Source organism: Globicephala melas, chromosome 2 (genome assembly GCF_963455315.2).
Source record: "Globicephala melas chromosome 2, mGloMel1.2, whole genome shotgun sequence".
In the NCBI taxonomy this organism is placed as follows: Eukaryota; Metazoa; Chordata; class Mammalia; order Artiodactyla; family Delphinidae; genus Globicephala; species Globicephala melas.
In genome coordinates this window covers 149,524,928-149,552,097 of record NC_083315.2, presented here as the reverse complement: position 1 = coordinate 149,552,097, position 27,170 = coordinate 149,524,928, and the positions used below count along the sequence as shown (strand labels likewise).

At 50.6% G+C, this 27,170-nt stretch overlaps 1 protein-coding gene across 2 annotated transcripts; it reads left to right on the top strand.

The window, feature by feature from the left end:
* The first annotated feature begins 8,546 nt into the window (after window positions 1–8,546).
* Window positions 8,547–26,400, top strand: SYNDIG1L (synapse differentiation inducing 1 like). 2 transcript variants are annotated; one of them, XM_060295052.1, is made up of 5 exons: window positions 8,547–8,984; window positions 22,651–22,827; window positions 23,028–23,527; window positions 24,377–24,517; window positions 24,656–26,400. In XM_060295052.1, exons 3-5 carry the CDS (start codon window positions 23,105–23,107, stop codon window positions 24,812–24,814), a joined length of 723 nt encoding a protein of 240 aa, XP_060151035.1. In that variant the 5' UTR covers window positions 8,547–8,984; window positions 22,651–22,827; window positions 23,028–23,104; the 3' UTR covers window positions 24,815–26,400. The 2 variants fall into 2 exon arrangements, with proteins under 2 accessions (XP_060151035.1, XP_060151034.1); XM_060295051.1 differs by having other exon boundaries at window positions 8,550–8,984; window positions 23,025–23,527.
* Window positions 26,401–27,170: the final 770 nt, after the last annotated feature.

Here is a 27,170-nt window from a genome sequence, read left to right as displayed (position 1 = left end):
ATGTACAATGTTGTAACCTACTTTTTTCCACTTCATATTATAACATAAGCATTTCCCTCATGGTATTGTAAACTCTTTAAAAACATTATTTAAATTTGCTTACCCTGTGCCCTGTTTTGGGGACATTTATATGTGTTCCAAATTTTCTATAACAATAATCCATACTGTGATAGCCATTTTTTAATTTTGTTTTTGGTTTGTTTGTTTGTTTTTGTTTTTGTGTCTTTGACCGCACTGCACAGCATGTGGGATCTTAGTTCCCAGGACAAGGGCTTGAACCTGCGCCCCCTGCATTGGAAGCACAGAGTCTTAACGACTGGACGGCCAGAGAAGTCCCTTTTTGTGTGTGTGTGTGTGTGTGTGTGATAGCCAGTTTTAGCTATCAGTTTAGCCAGTTTTATGTGCAAAGTTTATACAGTCAGTGTGGTGTAGAGTTGAAGAGTGAGGCCTTGGAGCCTGGCTGCCAAGCTTGGAATCTGGGCTCCACCCTTACAAGTCATATAACCTTAGGTAAATTATGGGTCTTAGTTTTCACTTCTGTATAAGAGGGATGATAAAAGTAACTTTTTCATGGGGTTGTTGTTAGAGTTAAATAAGATGACTCAGGACTTCCCTGGTGGCACGGTGGTTAAGAATCCACCTGCCAATGCAGGGGACACGGGTTCAGTCCCTGGTCTGGGAAGATACATGCCGTGGAGCAACTAAGCCCGTGGGCCACAACTACTGAGCCTGCACTCTAGAGCCAGCGAGCCACAACTACTGAAGCCCGCGTGCCTAGAGCCCGTGCTCCACAACAAGAGAAGCCACCGCAATACGAAGCCCGCGCACCGCAACGAAGAGTATCCCCTGTTCGCTGTAACTAGAGAAAGCCCGTGTGCAGCAATGAAGACCCAACGCAGCCAAAAAACTAAATAAATTAAAAATAAATAAATAAATAAATAAGATGATTCATCTAAAGCAGTTAGAACAGTGCCTGGCATGAGTTGCCTTATGGTAGATTCCCAGTAGTGGATTTAATTTGGTCCTTGACACATAGCGCCTAATTGCTTTCCAAAAAAGAACACACCCATATTGACAAACCTATCATGATTTGAGCTCGGGCCTGCCTGATGCCAAGGCTCCTGTTCTTTCTACTTGCCACGCCCCTCCAGTATCTCCTCAGGGAAGGGCTAGGAATCCCTGTATTAATTATTCTCTTAATGCAAAAGAAATGGATTACTGTTAAGACTAAGTGAAACATTCGACACAATGCCTGGCACCTATTAAATTATTTGAGAATGAATACAACTTACATTGTATAGTGTATTCTTACTTCATAGAGTTAAAAGATGATGCATTAAGATAATACTCAGGTTCTTAGCCCAGTTCCTGGCACAAAGGCAGACACTCAAAAAAGTCAGTCATCTATCTATCCATCCATCCCTCTGTCCATCTCTCTGTTGTCTATTGTACTTCTCTGTCCTTAGTTCTCCAGTGTCCAACCTGGCAAGGTGTGCCTTCACTACCCTCGTTGTTAAACATTCTCATTGACACAGCAGAACCCTGTTGTGGTGGTGTAGTCAGGGTCCAAAGTTTGTACTGGAATAATAGGTTTGGGAGCCAGAGGGAAAGGATTGAATACCAGGATTGGATGAGAGATGGGACATAGGCTGCAGTGGAACCAAATATGTTCCCCCTAAGAGGCAGGGCTTATGTGGGTGCCCCGAATGCTGCTGGGACCGTGGGGGACCAGGAATCAAGAAGCTGACAACAGCAAGTAGCTTGGTCTCTGAGGACTTAATCCCTGTCCCTTTCACAGACACACACACACACACACACACACACACACACACACACACACCCCTCTTCCAAGACAGGCAAAGAGAAGAGCTCTTGGGAGTGGGTGTTCTGGAAGAGGGAAACAGCAGCCTGAGTGTTTCATTCTGGAATTTGTCACTTTCCTCTCAGCTGGCACACCCTGCTCGCCCCCAGGGTTGCGTTGCCACTGCTCCGCCCCCATTCCCTCTTGGGTCCCCTTAGCCCAGCTGAGTCAGGCCAGGATCTTCAAAAAGAACGTCAGAAAAATCAAAGAATAACAAAAGGGAAATAAACCCCGAAATCACATGAAAATCCTTAGCCCCTGAGTTTGGCAAGTACAGGTTCCTGACCCAGCAGAGAACGTGGGGCCTTGTGGCATCCCAGTTCCACCTGAGAGAGCATGTACATCCAGAGAGGCTCTTCTTACATTTTGAGGTTGTTTCCACTTGTTTTTTTTCCTGCTCCCTCATTAAATGTCCCAATCCCTCGGACCATGATGGAGATGAATAGGGAAGAGAGTGGCAACGACTCAGCTTTGGCATCGGAGAGACTTGGCTTCAAACCTCGCCTGTTGTTTGCTGAATGTATGAATCTGGCGCATTAACTTAACGTCCATGAGCCTTGATTTAAATTATTCTGAGGATTAAAAGATAAAAGCATTTAACACAGAGAAGGGACCCAGAATGGATCTCTCTTGCTCACCCTGAGCGGAAGGATGTAACAAGTACTCAGCTGCTCTAAGAACATTTTCTTAGCATCAGTAGCTCTTTCGCCATTCAGCTCCCTGCCTCCCCAGACCCTGATCTGGCGAGGAGTGAAAGGTCGTTTCTCTCATCAGCACATTAGACACACAGACACATGCAGCAGGGAGGCATAAGAAAGTGTTTTCCTACACACAGAGGAAGAAAAGTCTTTCCTTTCCTAGCGTAGAAATCCACCCCTGGGGCAGGCATACAGTAACACACACACACACACACACACACACACACACACACACACACACACACACACACACACACACACACACACACACACACACACACACACATAGTCCTGGATGTAGCTCTTCAGAAGATTCCTTGAGGGCAGGACCTGGCAAGAGTTCGGGGCCCATTCTACACTGTCTCAGTTCAGGGTGAAGGCACAGAAGGCCTCCTCCTGGAGACCCCACCTGGCTGACTGTAGCTTCCAGGGCAGGGCAACGGCAGGATAATGCATCCGTTTTATCGAAAGCCAGTAGAGCAGACAAGGTGCTGAACACCTTAATTTTATGACAGGCTTTGGCCAGTGGACAAAACCTACCCTAAAGCCACACCTACATGCTTTGAAATGCTTTTCATCCCAATGTCATGGAAAATAATTCAATTTTAACTTATTTCTGTTGTCTCATATTTACCATTCATTTATTTCTTCTCTACAAACCTGTTATTTCTAGATCTTTCGTATAACATAATGATAGACCATAAAATTGGTTTATCTCCTCAGAAAGAAAACATGTTCCCTCTCGGTGGAATTAGAGTGGCACAAGGCCCCACGTTCTCTGCTGGGTCAGGAACCTGTATTTGCCAAACTCAAAGGCTAAGGATTTTCATGTGCTTTGGGGGCGTTTACTTCCCTTTTGTTTTTCCTTAATTTTTCTGATGTTCCTTTTGAAGATCCCGGCTTAACTCAGCTGGGCTAAGGGGACCCAAGAGGGAATGTAGAGGAAGGAGCAGTGAAGTGCAACTTTCCTCTGGCCTACTATCGAAGTCCGACATCTTTTTCCAAGCTGGAAGTTGCTTAACTTCTCTGGGACTCATTTTTCCCAACGGTAACCTGGGAATAACGCACATTTATGAGGAACACATGAGATAATGGCTGAGCAGCTCTCTGAGCTTCAGAAACTGTAGCGGGCAAGGCAAATACCAAGCATTCTTATTCTTCCACTCATTTTCATTTTCATTATTGCATCAGGTGAAAAACCCAGTCAGCCTGCTTAGTCAGCCTGCTGCTGCTAATTCCCACGCCCACCCCCCCAGACCCTCACACATCTACGCTCACACATCCCTGCTCTGGAAAAGTGTGGAAGTGTCAACACTGCAGGTTCCTCTGCCAATGAGCCAATGCTCACATGCCCCCAAGGCAGCCTGCAGATGCCAGGCTTGATGTTGATGGAGTTCTGAGCTGTGCAGTCTGCAGTTGCTGTGTTCCTCCACCTTATGCTCTGGTTCTGCCTCTCAAAGTTGCAGTAACTCATCCATTCTCCTTCCAAGAGTTGAGTGAGCCTGGCGGGAGAGCAGGGAGTTCCACAGAAGTGGTGCTGAGAACTCTCCTCATCTTATTTCTCTGGCATGAATGGGTGTGTTGCTAAAAAAAAACAAATTAAAAAAAAAAATTGGCTTTGCAATTCAGTTTTTTTGTTTGTTTTTTTTTGCGGTACGCGGGCCTCTCACTGTTGGGGCCCCTCCCGTTGCGGAGCACAGCCTCCGGACACGCAGGCCCAGTGGCCATGGCTCACGGGCCCAGCCACTCCACGGCATGTGGGATCCTCCCAGACCGGGGCACAAACTCGCGTCCCCTGCATCGGCAGGCGGACTCTCCACCACTGCGCCACCAGGGAAGCCCTGCAATTCAGTTTTACAGTCCCTTATGGAGAGAAGTGGGCAGCTGTGGTAATGAAATCCAGAGCACCCAAAGAACTTTAAGAAACAGACTACAGGGAATTCCCTGGTGGCGGAGTGGTTAAGAATCCGCCTGCCAAGGCAGGGGACACGGGTTCGAGCCCTGGTCCGGGAAGATCCCACATGCCGCAGAGCAACTAAGCCCGTGTGCCACAACTACTAAGCCTGCGCTCTAGAGCCCGTGAGCCACAACTACTGAGCCCACGTGCCACAACTACTGAAGCCCGCGTGCCTAGAGCCCATGATCCACAACAAGAGAAGCCACCGCAATGAGAAGCCCATGCACCGCAACAAAGAGTAGCCCCCGCTCGCCGCAACTAGCGAAAGCCCGTGCGCAGCAACGAAGACCCAACGCAGCCAAAAATAAATAAATAACATTAATGATAATAAAAGAAACAGACTACACACCCTGTTGGTGGTGAGGGACGGGGAGGAAGGTCTGCCTCTAACAGAGGGTCTGACTCAGAAGCAGGGAAGATCTCCAGTGCTCTCTCTTGAGTTCAGAGTTATGCTTATACCCAGAAATGAACCCATCCTTGGAGCCGTGTCCACGGGAACAGGATTCGGCTGGTGAGCAGCCCAAAGGCCTCCTTGTCCCTGCACCTGCCAGCTTGTCTCCCTATCACCACCCCACCCCAGTCCAGGGTTTGTGGGTCTCAGCCATGTAGCCTTGAACATGAGCTTGACTTGGACTGAGCTCACTGGGATGGGGGTGGGGTTTGCCTTCTTCCTTATGGGGAGCATCTCTTCCAATATGCAGCCTATTGATGTAGCGGACAAAGCAGATCTCCCCACACTTAGTGGTGATTTACATTCCTTAGGGAACGCTGTGAGCAAATCAACCCCTTGTAGAAAGAGCTAAGAGTTTGTGCATGACAGAGCTTATGAAGGAAAAGTCCGCAGGTGGAAAGAGATTAACAACCAGAGCTAATTCCAACAGAAATGGAGCCCATCACGCTTTTCTGTTTGGGGAATGTCAGAGAGGTGAACAGGACATGAAGTCATCTCTTCCAAGGTTTTCACCCAGTGCCTACTCTATCCCTTATCTGTGGATCTTGCTCTGGTCCCAGCTAGGTTACCTGCTGCTTCCTCCAGGAAGGCTTCCAGGGCTGCTCTGCCCCACTGACCTCTCCTGTTCCAAGCCTGAACCTTTCCCTTTTCCACTAGGACAATCAAGATAAGATGGGGGGCTTCGCTGTTGGCGCAGTGGTTGAGAGTCCGCCTGCCGATGCAGGGGATGTGGGTTCGTGCCCCGGTCTGGGAAGATCCCACATGCCGCGGAGCGGCTGGGCCCGTGAGCCATGGCCACTGAGCCTGCACGTCCGGAGCCTGTGCTCCGCAACGGGAGAGGCCACAGCAGTGAGAGGCCCGCGTACCGAAAAAAAAAGATAAGATGGGATTTGGGGCACGGGGATTAAGAAAATTTCCTAGGAACTAAAAAAAGAATAAAATTGAAACAGACAGTATAAAAGCCTAGAAACTGAGGGATTTATGGCACTCAGTAGCATTACCCAGGGTAAGCAGTTTGCTTGCTTCCCTCCCAGGGCCCTCTTGTAGGTAGCATCAACTTCCCAGAAGCAGGAGGCCTCAGCATTATCCTTGATGCCCTACTCCCTTCCCCACAACCAATCTCTCCACCGTGTTCTCCCCCAGAAGTGTCTCAAACCCATCCCCTGCTCCCCATCCTGTGGACTCTGCCTTATTCATGTTCTCACCATTTCTTTCCTGGACTCTGCTATAGCTTCCTCATCAGTTCTCCAGCCTCATCTCTTCACTCCAGCCTTTCTATACCGAATTTCCTCCTCTCCTGGGCTGCCTGAGGAATGTCTCATGCTTTAATAAAACTCAGCTCAAATGTCACCTCCTCCAGGAAGCCTCCTGGGACTTCCCCAGATAGGGCTAATCATTTCCTTCTCTGTGTACTTTTTACTTACCTTATGAGAGTATTTATCTTGATGTGTTGGAATTGCTGGTTAACATGTCTAGCTACCCCACCACCCTTCATGGCAGCTCCTCCAAGGACACACTTCGTATTTTCAGAGTCTAGCAGGGGAGCTGACTTTCATTACATAGCAGAAAATGCTCAATGGGGAAAGGAAGGGAGAAAGAAAGGAAGGGAATGGTGAATGGAATGGAAACTTGGCACAACTGTAGATGCTTCAGTTCCTGAGCTGCCTCCTATATCTTGTGAAGGATAAAAGGTAATTTCCCTAAAACAAACTCGTACTGGTGCATTGGCCCACCGTTCTCTGTCACAAGTTTCACATGGTGCTGATGGCCCTTACACTTCCTTCAAAGCTACTGAAGAGGCTTACAGTCCTGAAGAAGAAATGGCCCAGGGAGATTAGGCAACTGCCTAAGTTCTCACAGCCAATTTGTGACAAAGAGCAGACTAGAACTCAGGGCTCTTGGTGGGCCAGAGACCAGGGCCCTTGACACAACACCAATGGCCTCACTTCAGTTTTCCCTCCAGGCGACAGCATATAATTATCAACATTAGTATTTAGAATTTATATGCAGCTTTTGCTTCACTGGCTTTTTTATTATCCTTTTGATCAGTAATTCGGTATGCAGCCCAGATGTGGAGCAAAGCCAGGGTAGGGAGGGGAGAAGCAGAGGGAGGCAAAGGCCAAGTAGGGGACCATGATCCCCTGTGAAAGGGAGGACAGAGGGGAGTAAAGGTGCAAGAGGACACATAGACTCAAGGGACAGTGTCTTGTGTGGGGGTGGGGGATGTCTGTACAGATGCTATATGGGCCTCAGGTTGAGTGGTCCAAGAGCCTGTCTTGGGGCTTCCACTCTGATGGGGCAGAGGCAAGAAAAGCAAGAATATATTCAACACCCAGCAGGTTAAACACCAATATCAACTCTGAGACAGACCACAAGGCTTAGGGGGTTCTCTGCCCAGCGCTGAAGAGAAGGAGACCCAAGCTCCATGATGGGGGCTCTTGGCTCCTATAGTGCATGCTAGGAGCTAAATGGAACTGGTCCAGATACTCCATGTCATGTGGGAGTGTCCCAGAGACCACCATTCAGTGTGCTATGGTATCTTTGGATGGGGGAGGGAGGACTCCCACTGCCAGAGCCTGGTTCTCAGTGCCTCCTTCCATCCCCAGTCCCAGCTTCAGCTTGCTCTGGGGTTTACTTTGCAGGCCCCTATTTACCTTCAGAAAATGAGACTCCTCTCCTTTCCCAACCTCCTGGTACTATGGTGAGACTCAACCTTGTAAAAAAAATAGCCTCATCCACTCCTAACACTCAAGATGAGGATACCTCCGTACTTAAAAAATGGAAACTGATGGTGGGGGAGTGGGGGGTGGTGATAAAGAGCAACACAGTCAGGGAGACAAAGCAACCGGAAACTCTGGCTGATATCTGAGGATATCAGGTACCACTCTGGGAGAACTGACGGAACACTCACCCACTGAGGGCCTATTTGGGGCCAATGTGTCACACATGCCATCTCACTTTGTCCTCATATGACCCCTATGAGGTAATTCAGCTCCCCCACTTTGCTAAGGAGAAACTCAAGCCTTTGAGAAATTAAATAACTTATTCAAAGTTATATAGTTAATAAGAGAGACCCTAGGACCAAATCTCAGGCCCACAGTCGTTAAAGCCTGTGCACTTCCCAGCACAGCACTGTTATCTCTAAATTAAGAGATTTAATCTCTATGAGCCTGGCGTCTTCATGTGTAAAATAGAAAAAGGAAAAAAAAATATATATATATATAGCCTCATAGCGTTGTTAAGAAAATTAAATGTAAGATAATATTGGTTAAAAACATTAAAACCCGGCGTAGTGTCGGGTACATAGTAGGTGCTCAATAAGTGGTTTTTGTTTGCTTGTTTTTCTTTTTAGGGCAGATCAATGTTTAAACTCCGGGCTTGGGTGCCTAGGGGCTCCAAAATGGGAGTACCGCCCATCGCTTCTGGGGGAATGCGGAAGTAGGGTGAGGAAAAGGGCCGGGAAAGGGGGCTCGGCTCCAGGAACCAGAGACGCCAGTTCCAGCTGCGCGCCCATCGCTCCGCTGCCTCCTCTAGGCTCCCCCGACTTCCCGCCCCGCCCCGCACCGCCCCGCCCCAGAGCAGGTCCGGAGTGCCTGGTGGGCTGATTCCGGAGCGTAGAAGGGAGCACGGAGCACGGAGGCGAGAGAGAGGCGGCGGCGGCGGAGGGAGGCGGGGAGGCGGGGGACCGTCCTCGCTGCTCTCCCAAGTCGGCGCGGAGCCGCCTCGGGCCGGGCTGAGGGCTGCGCGGCGGCGGCGGGGCCGAGTCAGGATGCGGGGCTCCCGGGACCGCGCCGGGCTGGGCGGGCTGCGGCGGCGGCGGCGGCGGGTGGCGGGAGGAAGCTGTCCGCGGTGCTGAAGAGGCGGCGGCGGCAGCAGCGGCAGGGACCCGGGGCCGGGAGCAGAGGCGACCTTCTGGGAGCTTCACCGAAGCCGCGAGGCGGGGGCGCCGTCGCTCACCGGCTCATGCCGGGCCCCCCAAGCCCCGCGGAGGAGGTGGGACTGCCCTCTGCGGGACAGGTAAGGAGCCGTCTGGGGGCGCAGCGGGAGCGCACAGCTAGGCGCCTAGGGGATATTGAGCTGGGGAGGGCAGTGGGACCCCTCTCAGCGATGGGGGCTCTGACTTCCTGCTGGCGGCCCGAGATAGCGCCAAGTCCATCCTTACCCTTCCCCCTACAGGCTGGAGAAGCTGGGAGGGGCCTGAGGGACTGGGGTCCAGCCATGCACCTGGGTACCCTGACCCTACACCGCCAGGCCTTGACCCCGACCTCGGGCAGCTCTGAGACACCCTGCTCACAAGGAACTGATGAGAGTCTCTTGGACTCCTGGTACCCCAGTCCCCACCAGGGCTCTGCGACACTAGGGAAATCTGAGTCAGCTTCACTAATCTCCCCTCTCCTCCTCCAAGCCTGTTCATAAGGGTGACCGGGTGGCTCTGGTCCCTCTGCCTCAACATTTCTTTGCCCTCAAACGGCCCTTGGGCCAAGGGATGGGCCAGGCCCATTTCTCCAGAGGAGGGAGGTACCAGAAGATACCTCAGTTTTTTTCCTGTGGCCCTCTGGACTCTCATGGAAGGAGGCTGGTTTTGCAACACGCTGCTTGGTGTGTGAGGGCAGAGCTGGGGAACCTGAGTCCAGTTTTCTATTATGTGACTGAATACTGGTGACCCTAGACAGACCTCCATTTGGAGTCCTCCCTCTTTCTGGCAAGAGCATGCTGAATGAGCTCATTCAGGCCTGCAAAGTGCTTCCATTTCTTCAGAGCAGAGTTCTCTGAGTGGCAGAACGTAGTGAGCAAAATAAAACTGCGTAGAGGAAGACTGGCCTCGCGCTGTGGCTGACCACTGCTTTATCCCCATCCTCTCCACCCAGCACAACTTCTCCACTGTCAATCGTAGAAAGAGCACTAAACTAGGAGTTCCTAGCTGGGCGCTGGCACTTACTGGCTTTAGGCCAGTTACCTGAGCTCTCTGAACCTCAGTTTCCTCATACCTAAAGTGGCGATAAGGTAGCTGCTCTGTTCACCTCAGGGAACTGCCTTAGGAGTCAATGAAACAACGCCCATGACTGAAGCCTTGTCAACTGTATGCCACCATACAAGTGTGAGCTGCTGTCACTGTCCCCATCCACCAGTCAGGCCTGCTGGCGGAGACCTGATCATTGCCACCCTTACCCCATTTTCTCCCAGCCCAGCCATGGCTTTCTTTGTCCTTGGCCTTCCTGGGGCACCAGAGTAAGTGAAGCTCAACTTATAAATCTTGAGGAGCCCAAAGGGTTCCCTCCCCTTCTCCTCTTCCATCATCACCTATAGAAGACAATATAGGGTGAGAGTCTGACTCACAGTTTTGTTTTGTTTTGTTTTGTTTTTTTCCCAAGAATCACAGATCTAGGGAAACAGCTCCTTGAAGGCAAGGGTTGTGTTGTTTTCATCTCTTTGCTTTCCTCCACACCTCCCCTCCCCCATAGCACCTGGAAGATAGTAAGGACTCAGTAATTGGGTGTAAAATAAGAGAGTGAAGTTTTAAAATATCTCAGAACAAAAGCATTTGACTGGAAGTCAACAGCCCTGTGTTCTGGTCCCAGATCTGCCACTGACTGTCTCAGACAGCTCCCTTCCCCTCTGTGGGCTTCAGTTTTCTCATCTGTAAAAGAAGAGGGTTGAGCTAGATGAATTTTAAGATTCTAAGCCTTGATGTTCTGTGGGGCTCTCTGAGGGCCAAGGCCACAAATCCCTCAGTTCTCCTTGAACACAGAATACCAGCTTTATTAACCTGGTTTGGAGAGTAAGTTATATCCTCTCAGTAAAGAATTAGATTTTATTAATGGAGTAGAAGGGAACAAAGGAACCAGAAAAGGCCACATATCGTTTTGGTGTTTTCTTCAGATTCCCCTCTCTTCCTTATTTCCCTGAGAAAGTCATGAGGGTGTACAGTTGCTGAGCTGGGAGGGTCCCTGCCTCCAAGCCAAGAGGCCAGGAAAGCACTCCCCCCAGAACATCACTGTGAGTAGCCAAGGGCCAGGGACCCAGTCCTAGGCCATTTCCTCCGAGGGCTGCTTCCTCCTCCTAAGAAGACTAGAGACGGGCACAGTCTGGAAAGATCCATCCCTGGGGAGAGTTTTTAAATTTAAAAACAAAATGATCTTCTCTGACAATAATTTTCCTCAACTGCAGCAGGCCCGGTGATGTTCAGAAAAACCTTAGCTAATTGGCACTTGGGTAGAGCTGAGTAAGCCATGCCAGTGACCTCCCGGACTTACCCTGCAAACGCCCAGCCAGGGTGGGGGAATCAGCCCCTCCCCCATGTCAGCACTTTCTGGCTCCCAGCTGTTGGTGCAGCAAGAACCAGCTCTCAGCTCTCCGGAGTTAATGGACAGTCACTAACCCTCATGACAAAGTGATGGCAACGGTGGCAGCAGAAAGCATAGAAAGGGGCTTTATTTTCTGCGAGACTGGTCTGTCAGGGCGCTGGCCTGCTGCGGGGACTAGAACAGTACAGCACCCCTCCTTCTGCAGCTGTCTGGATAGACTTCCCACCCCCAGAGCTGTCAGGGTGCAGGGCACCTCTGGTCACCCAGGCAGACACATCTGGCTCCTCTCCCAGCCGGGGAAAACTACCCACTGGCTACTTCTTATCTTCCCCTCCAGCCCCCTCCCTACCGAGGCTCCCATTCTGACCCTCTTCACAAGGCCTCAAAGGGAAGAAGAGAGTCAACCCTGGCACGTGACTTGTTGATCTCAGTTATCTGGAGCTTGGGGTGGAGGGGGGGTGGGTGGCAGGGAGATCTGAGGAAGAGGAAGAAATCAATGAGACATGGTCATTAAGAAATGGTGTGTGTGTGTGTATGTGTGTGTGAAGAAAGAGATTGAAACTGAAATATTCACATGCAGGCCCCTTCCCCTGGTAGCACACACAAAATGACAGAGGCAGAGAATATCTGGAGAAATCTGTACGTTATTAATTACCTTCAGGTTCAAAAGGCCAATTCATCTGTGCGTCCTCAAGGGACTTCCAGCCCTAAAGTACACCATTCCAGGGAGAAAAAAGCAGAAGGAACAGGCTTCAATTTGGGAAGAAGAAACATCCCAGATCTCTAAACCTTTGGCACTTTACAACCTCCTTCCCTTCTTAGGGGCTCGGTGGACAGCCTGCCTGGAGCAAGGCCCCCTCTGCTACAAGCCAGGGGACACTAAGGACTGATCTCATTCCTGCTCTTTGTATCCAGGTCCTCTCTTCTCTTGTCTCCTCCTTTACTCTCTCTCCCTCCTTCCTGCAGCTCCCCTACCACCCTGCCCCAAGCAAACCAAGCAGGGAGTGAGGGCCCAGTGCTAGATGTGTTATCTTCCACCATTAGATGCACTATTTGATTCTAAGTGGTTGAGAATGAGCTGCTTCAGTGGGGAGACAGGTTGTTTCAGCAAGAATAATGATCTGATTTCCACCTGAAAATGGACTAATTTGAGTAGTGGTGTCACCACCCAATTCTCCCAGCAATTTTCACCTTTCTCAGCCACAAACCCACCCCCCAGGCAAGCAGCTTTTGCTCTGAAGGAGAGGCCAGTCCAGCCTATAGGAGCCCAGGGTGGCAGTGGATAAAAAAGAGGGTGGACTGATGTTCCCGGGAAAAGAGCAACTGAGAAGCTTCCCATTGGAGCTGAGAAGTGTTCCAGCTGTTTCTCTCTCTTCCCTGGGTTTCCCCCTCAGCCCTCTTCTCCTCACTGTCCACATGTCCTTCAATCATTCTCAAATCTCTCTCCAGCCCTGACCAGCACCCAGGGCTTCAACTCTATACATCAATTGCCAGGTGGAGTTTCTACTCTTATATCCCAAAGGCACTTTAAAACCAAACTCAAACACGTATTCTTCCATTTGCGTGTGTGTGTGTGTGTGTGTGTGTGTGTGTGTGTGTGTTTCATTTTTCCAGCTTGGTACTTGATGACCCGTTTCAATCTAAATATGCTTTTTTATTTTTCAGCTCAGGAAACACGTTCTGCTTTTACTTCTTTATTTACTATTTTTCTCCTCCAGCGTCTCTGTTCTGTCTTTCTGACACTCCTGTTAGATGGATGTTCGATCTCCTGGGACTCTCTTCCATGTCTCTTAACTTGCATATCTTCCATCTTTTTGTCTTTTTGCTTTATGTCTTGGGAGATTTCATTAACTTTTTCTTTTACATTAAAAAGTTAGTGTTTGGGCTTCCCTGGTGGCGCAGTGGTTGAAAGTCTGCCTGCTGATGCAGGGGACACGGGTTCGTGTCCCCGTCCGGGAAGATCCCACATGCCGCGGAGCTGCTGGGCCCGTGAGCCATGGCCGCTGAGCTTGCGCGTCCGGAGCCTGTGCTCCACAACGGGAGAGGCCACAACAGTGAGAGGCCCGCGTACCGCAAAACAAAACAAAAAACAAACAAAAAAAGTTAGTCTTTAACTGTGACCATTCTATTATCCAGCTTCTCCACTGAATTTTTGAAAATTTAGACAATTATTTTCAATTTCAAAAATACTTCTTTGTTCTTTGCTTCTTTTTCATAGCAGACTGTTTTTCTTTTATGGATGCAATGTGCTCTTATATCTTTCTAAGGACATGAATTGAAAAAGATTTTTAATATCTTTTCTATAGCTTGAATGATTTGGGAATCTTATTGGGTCAATTTTCTATTTGTTTATTTAATCTTTCTCTTTTATTTTCATGTAGCTGTTTTCCATAATCCTCCGAAGCTGGGTAAGTTTGTTTCCCTAACAGGCCTCTCCTTTGAACAGGAATTGTTCTTACTTCCGGTGTTTGGGACTGTGAGTGTCTCTGTACTGATTTCTTCACCAGAGAATCTTATCTGTTCTTTATCTCCTAGAAATTCCTCTGTGCTTCTGATCCACTGATATCATTCTTTTCTGTTTTCCAGTTTTGTTGTGATTTTATTCTTTTGAAAATATATGTCCTGTCATTTTCATGGAAACTTACGAGGGAGAAGAGGTGGTCATTTGTGCTCAGGCTGCCTTCTTGAACCAACAGCTTCCCCCTAGATTTTTTGCCTAAGTTGGTGGTATCACCTTCTACTTAGTCAAAAAAAAAACCCAGAACCTGGGAGTCATTCTTGCTCCTACCTCTCCCTCACTTATAGTTAGTCTCAAAGTCCTATTCATTTAGCCTCCTAACTACTCCTCAGGTATGACCCTTCATCTCCATCCATTTTCTATAGATCAGGTTCAGATCCTCATCCTCTCCTGTCTGCATTTTTACAATATTCTCTTAACAGGACTTCCATTTTCACACTCTTCAAATCCTTTCTGCTGCCACCCAGAGTGCTCTGCCTAAAACATGGGTATGACCGTATCACTTCCTTGCTACAACCATCATTGGCTCCCCACTGCCCAAAGAAAAAAGCTTCTCTGCAAGGAATAGGAAGCCTTCCCACCTCTCTTGCTTGATTCCATCAATACCAAGCCACCTGGTTTCCCCTCTATAACACCACCCCATGCCTCTGTCCTGTTTCCTCTGCTGGAAATGCTCTTCTCTCATTGTCTTACCTAATGACTCATTTTTTTCTCCAAGACTCAGTTCACGTGTCACCTGCTGTGAAAGCCTTTTCCGAGTTCCCACCATCACATCCACTCCCATCTCAAGACAGGAGTCCCACATCAGGTCACACATAATACTCCATGGACTGCTAGCACAGCTTACTCCATGGCATTGAAACTTTGTATTTGCTAGTTTGTATTCTCCACTACTCCTCAAAACAGGTACCACTTCTGGTTTATTTTTGCATTCCAAGAACTGGTCTGAATTGCTTAAGAAATGTTTGTTGTGCAGAACTAAATGTGCCCCAGCCAGATGTGCTCCACCCATCCCAGTACTGGAAAGTACTTTCTTAAGGAGGAGACTCAGCACACCTAGCTCATTCATTCACTAATTCATTCACTCATTCATGAAATCAACTGTTTATGGAATGCCTACTCTGTGCCGGAAAAGGGGCTGCAAATATGAGGGACAGACACACTCCCCACCCTCTTGAAGCTCACGAGCTCTGGTGAGGGAGAAAGACACTAATCAAGGAATCACACATATATGGAGACTGTGATAAGCTCTTGGAGAGGAAGAGCTGGAGCCTGGAGAGCAGATAACCAGGCAACCTAAACCTAGGCTGAGGATGGAGGGGTGACCTCCCTAAGGAGGTGACTTCTGAGCTGAGAGCTGAAGTATTCTGATGTGCACGGAGACAATGCTTCTGAGCAGTGCAGCTGTGAAGTAAAGGAGAGGGAGAGGACAGGAGCTGAAGGGGGGAAGTGGCACTGAGGACAGATGTTCCAGTTATCTATTCCTGCCTAACTACCCCAAAATTTAGTGGCTAAAACAATGGACATTTTATTATATCTCACAATGTTTAGGGTCAGAAATTCATGCAGGTTTGAGCTATGTGATTATACCACTCCATGTGGCATGGACAGAGGTCACCCTGTGGTATTCAGAGGACAGATGGGCTGGTTTGAAGAGTCCAAGATGGCTTCACTCATGTCTGGCATCTTGGGGATGGCCAGAAGGCTGGGCTCAGCAGGCTTCACCGACCAGAGCATTACACACACAGCCCCTCCAGCATGACGGCCTCAGAGTAATCCACAGCAGCTCAGGGTCCCAAGAGTGAGTAGTCTAGCGAACAAGGTGAAGGCTGCATGGCCTTTTATAACCCGGCCTCTGAAGTCTCATAGCATCACTTTTGCTGGGCTCTGTGGTGGAAGCAGTCCCAAGCCCACTCAGATTAGACAGGAGGGACATAGACCCCTGCCTCTCGATGGGAGGAAAGGATTGGCAGTCGGGTTTCACAGTTATCACGTTTTTAAGCCGGGGAACAGCAGTATGTTTAAGTGCCAACAGGAAGGATCAGGAGTTTGGAGCCTTTGAAGACAGAGGAGAGAGAAAGGATAATCCATTGCGTAAGCTTCCTGAGGAGGCAGCTGAAGCAAAGAAAGCTGAATTCCCCATTTTCCCTCAACTCTGCTGCCTTCCAACCTAACCCCGACCCCCGACTCTTGCTCTCTTTACTGTGAGATGCAACAAGCTGCAACCATGACTCCAAAGCTGGCCTGGGGGCTCTCTTGCTTACAGGCCAGAAATCATCAAATCCAGCCCTAAGCCACCTGCAAACAGCCACCGAAGTCACCGCACTTCGCAGTTTACAGAACGGTTTACATACTATCTGCCTGGAAGATAGTCTAGCACCTGTTCTTAAAGACAGCACCTCTTCCCTGGATTGTAATCATTTCTATTTAATCTTCTGCCCTGCTAGGAAGTTCTGGCTTTTATCTTACAGCTTAGAAGCAATCTCTCTTGCTGCACTGAGAGATAGTGGTCAGAGGTTGAGCTCCCTCACAAAAACTCTGTATTTATCTGAATCCAGACCTTGAAGTTATCTAGGCAGCCATCTCTGGGCTGCTAAATCACCACAAATCTCTTAATCTTTTCTTAAAGCTCCCATTTCCCATTCCCTTCACGAAGGCCCTGGTTTTAACCCATTCAAGACCAAGTCTTCACCATGCCACACCCACACCATCTATCACAACCCTCTACACACGGGTAGGCTCAGAAATGTGTGGTAAATGAAAGGCCAGGATTTGGACTCAGTTAAACCTAGGTTCAAATCCAGGGTCTGTCACTGTTTAATCTTGGGCAAGTTACTTAACTTTTCTGAGCCTCAGTTTCCTCATCTGAAAAATGAGAAATAATAATAGCCAATTTCATGAATTGTTGTACAGTTTTGAGATAAAGTGTGTGAAACACGGGGCTCGTGTGAGGATGCAGTAAATAGTAGCTGTTATAATTTTACAGGCTTCTGATGAGGACTGTCCCCATCCTCCTGGTCCCACATCACACTGTCCCTGTGGTCTCTCTCTTTTATTTATTTATTTATTTATTTATGGTCATGTTGGGTCTTTGTTGCTGCTCGCGGGCTTTCTCTAGTTGTGGTGAGCAGGGGCTACTCTTTGTTGCAGTGCACTGGCTTCTCATTGCGGTGGCTTCTCTTGTTGTGAAGCACGGGCTCTAGGCGCGCCGGCTTCAGTAATTGTGGCTTGCGGGCTCTAGAGCACAGGCTCAGTAGTTGTGGCACACGGGCTTAGTTGCTCCGCGGCATGTGGGATCTTCCCGGACCAGGGCTCGAACCCATGTCCCCTGCACTGGCAGGCGGATTCTTAACCACTGCTCCTGTGGTCTCTTTTTAACAGTATTCATGGTGCCTCTTCCCAGACATTTCAGAGCCCACCAGGCAGTGCATGAAAAACACTTCCTCTAAGCCGGACACCCACAGCTAATCCTGAACTTGATGCTGTTCAGGCCAGCATGAGCTCTGATCAGACAGGCCTGGGTCAAATGGGGCTCTGTCACTCTCCAGCTGTGTGTTCTCAGAAAGCCTATTTAACCTCTCTGAGTCGCATCCTCCCCACCCATGTGAAAAGGGATGGATTCAATGAGATACTGCATTTGAAGTACTTGGCATGGTGTTCAAACACAGCAAGCACTCAATAGACGGCAGCTGACATATGATGACACCAGAGCACAGTCGCTCTTGAGTCAGACTTCCAGGGTCCATGCCCAGCTCACCACTCACCAGCTGTGTGCCTGTGGGCATTTATAACTTTCTTATGCCTCAATGTCTTTATCTGTAAAATGGAGATAATGATTCATAGAGTTACTGTAAGGATTAAATGAGATAATACATCCCATTTGGAACAGTGCCTGGAACACAGTAAGAATTTAGTAAGTGTTGAGGTGTTATTATTTCAGCCTTTAAATTTGAATTTTTTTGTATTTCTATATTTAGGGTACATTGATTATTAGTAGCATGTAGTTTGCATTGTGTTGTTTTAAAAATTTAGTCTTTGTGTTTTTAAAAATATCAGCTTTGAGGTATAATATACATACAATAATAGTCACTCGTTTCAGGTGTACAATTCGGTGAGTTCTGTGAAATACCTGCAGTCATGTAACCACTACCATGTTTCTCTCTTCTGTGGAATCTTGGCACCTTGACCCCTCAAGTTCATGCTCTCTCGGTGATTCTTCAATGCCTTCATATTTTCCCCTAGCTTTTCTAGCTGTCATTGGCTGGTTTGCTGTGACACAAGTTAGTCTGCAACTGCTGGAAAGGAAGCCCTCTGTCCTATTGTTATTCTCCCACTAGAATTATAGAGTCAAAATGAGCGTTTAGAACTGTTCAGTTCCTGGCACGTTGCAAAAAGCTCGATAAGTAAGTTCTTCTTCTTCTCCCAGTAGAATCCCAGGGTCATGTTGAGCTGGGCTGTTAAAAATCAACCCCTTCCACTCCTTCTACCCTTTCCATACATTTTATAGATAAACTACTGTCACACTGTATGACTGGACTCCAGTGCAATCAGACTCCTGTGGGAGGCTGTATTTGGACTCCAGTGGATTCCTGGATGGTTTCCTGTCCCTAGTCTGGGAGGTGTCATTGTGCTCTCCTTCCCCAAATCAGGGCATGGAAAACCTTAGGGCCCAGTTCACTTCTCAGCTCAAAAGGAAACAAGCCAGGGACTGTGGCTTCACAGACGCATCTCTCTCCTTCTCCTCTTGCGGGGCCCAGACCTCCAGCCATGACCACACGTTTGGAGCAATCTTCTTTCATTCAGAATCCCAGACATCTCATGTTTTCCTCTGGAGCTGAGTGCACACGTGTGCATGCACATGTGCGCACACACACACACACACACACAGAGGAACATGTTCACCAGCAAGTGTGCATGTACACAGTACCATACACAGTTTGGAAGGACACGCAGTCCAGGTGAGACCAGGCAGCAGAGGTGGAGATGAAAATTGCTCTGCATTGAATGCTGGTCCCTTATTCCAGGGAACAGAGAGAGAGAGGCAGCCCTAAGCAACAGGCCAAAGGTCAGGTCAGGCCAAGGGCAGAGAAGGCTGGGCCTGGAGCCCAGTCACCACCCCCTGCTGGCCAGGACTCAGTGCTGGGTCCCCAGGGTCAGCTCAGTGAACTCCTGTGTGGCCCTAGCAGGTTATGGAAAGAACATGACCTGTTAGAGAACCGTGACCCGTGGCTTGGCTGTGAGCGGGTCCTGCAGCCCCTGACTTGGTGGAGGTGTGGGTGTGAGTATGCACTTGCGTGCGTGCATGTATGTGCGTGTGTGTGTGACGTGCCTCTCTGTGCATACTGGGGGGAGCGGGGGGCAGGTTTTCATGCTGTGCTCAGCCCCCAAACTCAGAAGGAATGCCCCAGCCTGGGGAGGTTTTAAACTGATTTTAGATAATTTGGCTCAGAAGAAATCCATTAATTTTTGCCTGGTTTAGAAGTAGTGCATGCTCATCGTGAAAAAATGCATGTGGAAAACAGAAAAAACATGGTGTCAAAAGAAAAAAAAATGAGAAGCACCTGTGCTCCCACCCCTGGAGATAATCACCGTTGACATTTTGGCAGAGTTGAGATTACGTGCACATACGGTGTTCTTTTCTCCCTTCTCGCTGAATCTGCAGAGAGCACTTTCTCACGTTATTCCTCTTTGCAAACCTGTTTGAAGGCCTTGTACCGCTGTGCTGTTGCACCATAATTTACTTAACTTGTCCCCAAATGTCAGACGTTCAGGTGGCTTCCAGTTCGTCCCTACTGTGGAAAACCCGGGGTGAAGGCACGCTTCATGTTTGTGCGTGAAGTGCTGAGAAGTTCTGCCTAAAGGCACCATCAGAGCATGTGTGTGTTGGGGGGTTGGAGGGCAGTGATCCAGGCGAGGCTATGTGGCTTGGGTTTCCGAGGCTCAGCTGGGTGTACTTTGACCAAGAGAGGGTGGCTGGTAGGAACAGGGGGGTGAACTGGGACACAGCCACCCCTGCCTGCCCTGGACAAGCACCCTGCAAATGCCCCTATGGTCTTCAGAGCTCCAGAGCCTGATTCCTGGACACAAGTATCCCTCCTTTGCTTCTGGGGGATTAGAGCTTGGCCTCTTGGTGAGGCAGAGCACGGGGCAGGGGTGAATATGACGCATTAATCTGTTCCGAGGGCCCTAGGGTTGGTCTCCCCAGCCCTACTCCCTCAGAAAGGCCCACATGGATGGAAGCGCAGAGGGTGGGCGAGGTGAGCAGGGGCAGGGCCGGGACGGGGGCAGCCCAGGGGGAGTGAGAAGCTGGGCAATAACTCCTTGGCTCCATGGCCCATTTGGCAAATAGACGTGTTGCCTTTCCTTTGCCTCCCTCAACCTGCTGGAGGGGCCGTAGTGGGGAAGGTGAAAACTGCACTCACTGGGTGCTGAGTGTGCTCACCTCTTCCTGACTATTGAAGAAGATAGGGAGTGGGGGGATTTCACTTCTGAGGGGCTCCTTGAGGCTATGGGATCACGGTATATTAGTGCCACCATCACATCAATGGCTGTTTAATCCAACCCCTCTTGTTACAGATGGAGAAACTGACTGTAACTGTGCCAGGTCAAAAAGCTAATGGGGCCGGAGCAGGAACGGAAACTCAGCGTACCTAACTGAGTACATGTGCCTGTGGTCACATGTCCTTTGGCTCCACATCTGTGGGTCACATCTGCTGGTGGAGGCAGGCTGTGACAGGGGCTCCGAAGCTGCCCTTGGGGGTTAGAGAGACTAGACCTGCTGGGAATATGCCCCAAGGAGCCCAGGCGTAAGCGTGGCCCTGTGAGGCCTCTGCCTTAGGTGTCCAGCTCCCCGCCAGCAGGAAGGAGCCCTTCCACGTCACTACAGTCCAAGGGCTCCCTCCCTGCATGTTTGCCTTCTGGAGAGGAAGGAGAGAGAAGTAGTGAGGCCCCTGCATTTGTGAGCAGCCCCGAAAGTAGTGACCTAAGCTCCCCCCCTTCCCCAGTCCCTATATGTGGAGAAACTTCTGCCACAGCTGGTTAATGCACCCACAGGCCCTCCAGGCACGTAGCAGTCCAGTGTCTCCAGCACCATTTGTGTCCTCCCTGGGTGAAGAGCTGGGCACCTGGACCACATGCTCTTCTTTGCGCCCCTCCAGGATTCTCTGTTAGACATTCTTGGAACCCCAGCTCCAAGGCCTCAATTCTCAGGCTCTCAGAGCCTCAGAGCCAGGGGCAGTCTCTCCTTGACCCTTTGCCCCGAGGCAGGCAACAGCCCACCCTCTGCCCTCATAGCAACCCAGCCAGGAGAGCCTGGCCTCCCACGGACACTCCCTCACTGCCCTCCCCCAATCTCGCCTGGCCTTCTTCCTCCCCTCGCTCTGTCCCATTCCCTGGGCATTATTTCTGGGGCCATGCTCTGTCTTTAACACTCCCCAAGAACCAGCTTTCTAGAATCCAGCCACTTCTCTCGGGGCAGAAGAAATGGCCTTTGCAAGGCTTTGGCTGTGAATTCTTGGTAGGGAATAGGACTGGGGAAGATAAACCCAGTCCGGAGGGCAAAAATATCTCACCCTTTACCATTAGCAGAGCACCAGCTATAAGGCCATAAAAGGCCCTGGCCAGAGATGGGGGTGAAGACAAGTTCTAAAGCCCAGAAATGAGCATAGCAGCCCCTCCCACTTATAATATACAACATACTTGCATATCGGCCATCTCTTTGGATCCTCAAAACAACCTCGTGTGGTGGGCAGGGATTATCACCTGCACTGTACAGGTGAGGAAACTCAGAAGGGCATGAAAATTTGCCCAAAGTGTCAGGGCCAGGACTGAGTCTCCAACCTCCAGTTTATAAATCCAGGGCAAGACATGACCCTGGCCCCCACCAGCTTCATGATGTGCCTGGGAGGGAGACAGCAAGCCTCCTGAGGCCACCTGGCGCGCCCCTCCTCTCTCTCCAGACCCCACTTCTACCTGCCACACCCCACAGTGTGTACGGATTTGCTGTAGACACACTCAAAAGTTGCCTTTTTCTCCTTCAGCCAGTCCTGAGCACCCACTATGCGCCCTTCCCAAATGCACTGCAGGTGATCGGGGCTGGCTGAAAGAGGAAGAGGCAGCCCCTGAGGGCGTCTGCACTGCCAACTGGGATGTGCAAGTCCACAGCTTAGCACCCAGGAAGCCCTGCCCCAGATCCCACAATTTGCCTTATAAGGGAGGTTAGCCTAAGGTGCATCCCCCTAAGACCATACCTGGGGAGAAGCATCCTTCCTCAGGAAGAACTGACCTCTGTGAGCACATGGCATGTAGCGAGCTCTGAGCTAACGGTGGTCCCACCAACCCTAGAACAAATCCTCTGGCAACCCAACATCCCACCTGCCACCAAGTCCTGTCAGTATCTCCCAAGGCCGGCCCCCTTTTCTCCATCTCCTCACCGTTGAGTCCCAGTTGTCCTCAACTTACCTGAAGCCATGGCAAAGCCTCCTACTGGTATCACAGTCAGTCCAAGCTGCCCCCCCCCCCCCCCCCCCGCGCACAGCCACAAGGAAGGCTTCAGGACCCAAATCTCATCCTATCACCCCTGCCAAGATCCCTGAAGGCCCCTTAGGCCTAAACGGGGTTGCACGGTCTGGGCCTGCACTCCACCTCACACCTTTCTCTGTACCCTGAGCCACACCAGCCTTCTCTCAGCTCCCTTGCCTACCATCCTTTATTCGGCCTCTCCGTGAAACGTGTCCCCCCTCCCCTCACCTTGTCAGCTCATCTTCTTCCTTCAGATCTCAGTTCAAAAGCCTCCCCTGCGCCTCTGTGTCAGTTCTATCCATCGTACATTCTCACACCCTCTGCTGTACTTCTCCTTCAGGGCAGGCGTTTTCTCCACCAGTTGTAAGCTCTGGAAGACAAAGTGTGCACCTTTCTTCCTCTCCCCGCTTCCCGTCCTTCTCACCATCGCATCCCCAGCATCTGTCCAGTGCCTGGCCATCGCTGATGTTCAGTAACTATGTGTTGAATGGATAGATGAATGAACCAACTCTATGAGGTAAGTACTGCCACTATCCCTAATCTGCAGACAAAGAAACGGAGATTCTGAGGAGTTGAGTGGCCAACTCAAGGTCCTGCGGCTGGCCGGTGGTACAGGCAGGGTCTAGAGCAAGTCAGACTGCAGAGTCTGTGCTCTTCACCACTTCCGGTCCTGCACCCAGAATGCCGGCCTCGGTGTCTGTCTTGCTCTCCCAGCAGGCTCTCTGTGGACTGCTCAGCTGGCCACCAAGTCCTGGGGCTCTGGGGCTCTCCTCCCCAGAGCTGCCCCCAGAACCATGGAGAGTCTGAGTGAGCTACAGAACCCACTGCTGCCTCAGAACCCCGCACACCTCCATGGCCCCTACCCCTACCCCGAGGCTTCTCCCGCCTGGCCATGCCGGGAGAAGATCTACTCCTACCTCCTGGGTGGTGCTGGGCCTGCTCACGCCCACCAGCTCCTGGACCCAGGATCCCTGCAGCTGGCCGTGGAGGCCTGGTACAGGCCCAACTGCCTCCTGGGGAGGGACAAGCTCAAGGAGCCCAGGGCAGACAGCTGCGAAACCAGCTTCACAGAGAGCAGGGAGCCCTCCGCTGGGCCTACGGCGCGGTCCACAGAACCTGGCCAAGCGGAAGAGGATGTCACCATCCAGACTGTGTCCTACGGGGTTCAAGAGGAGCTCCAAGGCCAAGAGGACGACCAGGAGGAGGAGGAGGAGGAGGTGAGTATGTGCGTTTAAAATGCAGATTCTTGGGCTCACCTCCAGGTGCTGAGATTCTGTAGGCCTGGCTTGGGGTCCAGGAATCTGTATGTTACCAAAAAAAAGGCACTTCTGACACGGGTGCTATCTACACTTGGAGAAACACTAGCTTGGGCTATTTAATTTTTTTAAGATTAACTGCATTAGGGTCTCTTTTTTATTGAACAACTGTTGATTTACAATATTATGTAAGTAGGTGTACAACCTAGCGATTCACAATTTTTAAGGGTTATGAATATTTAATTTTTTAATAGCACTTTTTGTTCTTGTTTTTTTTCTAGCTCAATCGAGAGATAATTGGTATATAACATTGTTTAAGGTGTATAATTTGATTCATGTACGTGTTACAAAATGTTTACCACAATAAGGTTAGTTAACACATCCTTCACCTCACATAATTACCATTTTGCTGTTGTTGTTATAGTCCTCTTTAAGCAACAAATTTCAGTTTTGCTCCACGTAATCTAATATTTTCTACAAGGTGATTTTTAAGGGTTACATGGTATCCCGTTGTAGGTTCTTGCATCAATTACTAACCCAATCTCCTGGTCATTGGGTGTTGAGATTGTTTCTGATCTTTCCCAATTACTATCCTGTGATGAACATTCCGGTACGTGTATATTTGTATTCTTTCCTAGTGATAAATTCCTAAGGGTGGAATCACTGGGCCATTCACTGTCAAAGCTTTTGGTGGAGAGTACCGAGCCCAGCCCACACTCCCACTAACAACAGATGGTCTTCCCGTTGCCCCACATCACTGCCAATGGGTGATCCTGGGCCAGGTCACAAGAGCCCACTCATGTTTTGCAGAGTGATGCAACCTCGACAGAGAGTGAAAGCGAAGACAACTTCCTTACGCTGCCTCCCAGGGACCACCTGGGTCTCACTATCTTCTCCATGCTCTGCTGCTTCTGGCCACTGGGCATAGCTGCCTTCTACTTCTCCCAGGGGGTAAGAGCCCGTGGGGCCCAGGGCTCCTGCTCTGGCCACCCCGCTCCTCTGGGGGGCCTGGGGTCAGGGCCTGGCGGGCTGGGGCTGTTTTGCTGGGCGTGGGGATGCTCCCTTTCATCAGCGCCTCTCTCTCCCTAGACCAGCAAGGCCATCTCCAAGGGGGACTTCCGCCTGGCCAGCACCACCTCCCGCCGGGCCCTATTCCTGGCCACACTCTCCATCGCCATCGGGGCTGGTCTCTATGTGGCCGTGGTGGTAGCCCTGGCAGCTTACATGTCCCAGAATGGCCACAGCTAGTGGCCAAGAAGTCCTGGCGTCCTGACTCCCCTGATCGACCTGAGGAGGCAGGGGGGCTTGGGGTAGCAGACTCTCTGGGAAGTCCTGGCCCCTGAAGACAGCTCATGAGCCTAGCTTATTGGGAGGAGGCCTCCCAGGCTGCAGCCTGAGGGGTTCAACCTTCACTTCTTCCTGCCTATTGCAAGCAGCCTAAAGCAGGGCTGGGAGCATCACTCTCCAGCCCAGGCTATGTTGGGAAGCAGCAGAGGGTAGGGCTGCCCACCTGGCCATCCAGGCAGGACCTCCCTCTAGCTGGGAGCTCTCCCCATTCTGCTTATTTCCTAAAGGGTCTCCTGCCCTGCAAGCACCCCACTACCCGACTCTGTTAACCTCTCCACAGAGAAAGAACAGATTACAGGGAGGGAAGGGGATGCCTGGGGAGAAGAGGAGCTGACCCAGTCCTTGCAGCCCACAGGCATCTCCACCTGGGACACCCTGACTTTCCCCAACTCCACTCTCTGCCTCATGATGCCCAGACCTCAGCCAGCCGAGAGGGAAGTACATAGAGACATAGGGACCCCTTGGTCTTTCGGGTTCTGGAGGGTGCTTACCTCTCCTGTGGGCTTGTAAGACAGTGTCGATTCTAGGCAGAGAAGGGACATCTCGGGCGTATAAACTCTGTGCTGAGGGCAGGTTCTTGGAGCGTCTCTGTGCAGGAACGAAAGGCAGATGAGATGACACAAAGCCTGGAGGGCCCTGGAATAGTGTTGCCCCTGTTCCCCCAACATCCTTTTCTAGGCTCCTCCCGGGGGGCTCTGAGCTGGCACCATCCCAGGTAGACAGAGAGAGAGAGTGCCATGAGCCCAGCAGCCACTGAGCACAGGACCCTAGACCCAGCCCTGTGGGAGCATAGCGAGGAGACCCTGAGTAGTGAGTGAGATGAGAGGAGGGACACAGGCCTGGCATGGCAGCTGAGCAGCCCAGGAAGGCTTCCTAGAGGAGGTGAGCAAGGTCTAGATAGATGAAGAGAATGTATCTAAGGGATACTAAGGGATGACCCTTAGTATTCCTGGGCAGGGATGTGGCAGGAGCCTCCCAAGGGGGGTTCAGAGCTGTTTGGATTATGCCTAGAACATCCAGGCTGGAGCCAAACTGAGGGCTCCACCAACTCAAGGAAGAGGAAGGTCAGGCCTGTGTCTCAAAGGCCAGTAATGTTTTCCCACCTCTGAATGCTGGACCCCCGGTCAGCCTTGGAGCTTCTTCACTGGCCCCCCGGCTCAGAGCTGCTCGTAACACCCTCAACATCTAGGAATCCTCCAGAATTCTAGAGACATCCAGACAGGCAGGAGGAGCACACTGTGAGGGCAGGCCTTTCAGAGTTCAAGCTATGGACCTCATCGTGCACAATCTGTGGACCTGGTCATTCCCGTCCCCCATCCAGAGCTCGGGGCTATGAATCCACCAACTTGTCCCACCATCTCCCCTAATCCCAGGCGTTACCCAGCCCTCCATTCCCTGCATCCCCTGAAGTCTCACAGGCCCAGGATCAGCAGTTTTAATGTCCCATTATTGTATATAATTATCCTTGTAATAAACATTTCTGTAACACCTGGTGCCCTCTGGGCCTCTTACTGTCCTCGCCTGCCTCCACCTTTGCCTGCGTCCATTTCTTCCCCAAGACTGACCTCCATCCCCAAGCCTACTGCTCCTGGTCCCTAGCAGCATGTTCTTGAGAGCACATGCCCACATCCGGGACTTAGGAGAAGGGGAAGGCACTCTGGCTTGGAGGACATCTCTGCTCAGAATAGCCTGAATGCAGGGTGATGGCGTGCATTTGACTCTGCGAGATAAGGCAAGGTCCATGCTGAAGAAAAATCCCTTCTAGACTCGAAGGCCTTGGAGATCAGGTGGAAGGGATGCGAGCCAGGGTGACTGAGGCTCCACTGAGCTGCCTGGAGCTATCAAGGGTGGACACAAGGTACGGGGTCACCAAGGAGCCCCATTCTGCCAATGCCCTCTCTAGAGTCCCTCATACCTCCCTTATGGGGGTTGTTCACGGGTGGTATGGGGAGGAAACCATCTCTGTCTGCCTCAGACCACAGCCTCAGCACCAAATGCTCTCGGTCCCAGGCCCCCAGGAACCTGCCTGGACTGAGGGCGCTGGCACACTCGCACCCACATGTGCCTACTTGCAAGACACAGCTATGGACACACATGTTGCACAGGCTGGGCACCCCTGAGACGGAGATTAGCGCATGATGTATGAGCATTAGGAGATGCTCTTGGGATAACATTTGAGGAAGGCCGATCTGAATGGCGGGGAGGCCAGGCTGCGATGCTGGGCCAACCCAAGGTGGGGTCTGGATCCAGGATGCCC

Excerpts from the sequence above, each read along its gene's own strand:
- SYNDIG1L (XM_060295052.1), top strand. The coding sequence starts at position 23,105 with ATGGAGAGTCTGAGTGAGCTACAGAACCCACTGCTGCCTCAGAACCCC. Across the intron at positions 23,528-24,376 it reads AGGAGGAGGAGGAGGAGGAG|AGTGATGCAACCTCGACAGA; the intron begins GTGAGTATGTGC and ends CATGTTTTGCAG. Across the intron at positions 24,518-24,655 it reads CCTTCTACTTCTCCCAGGGG|ACCAGCAAGGCCATCTCCAA; the intron begins GTAAGAGCCCGT and ends CTCTCTCCCTAG.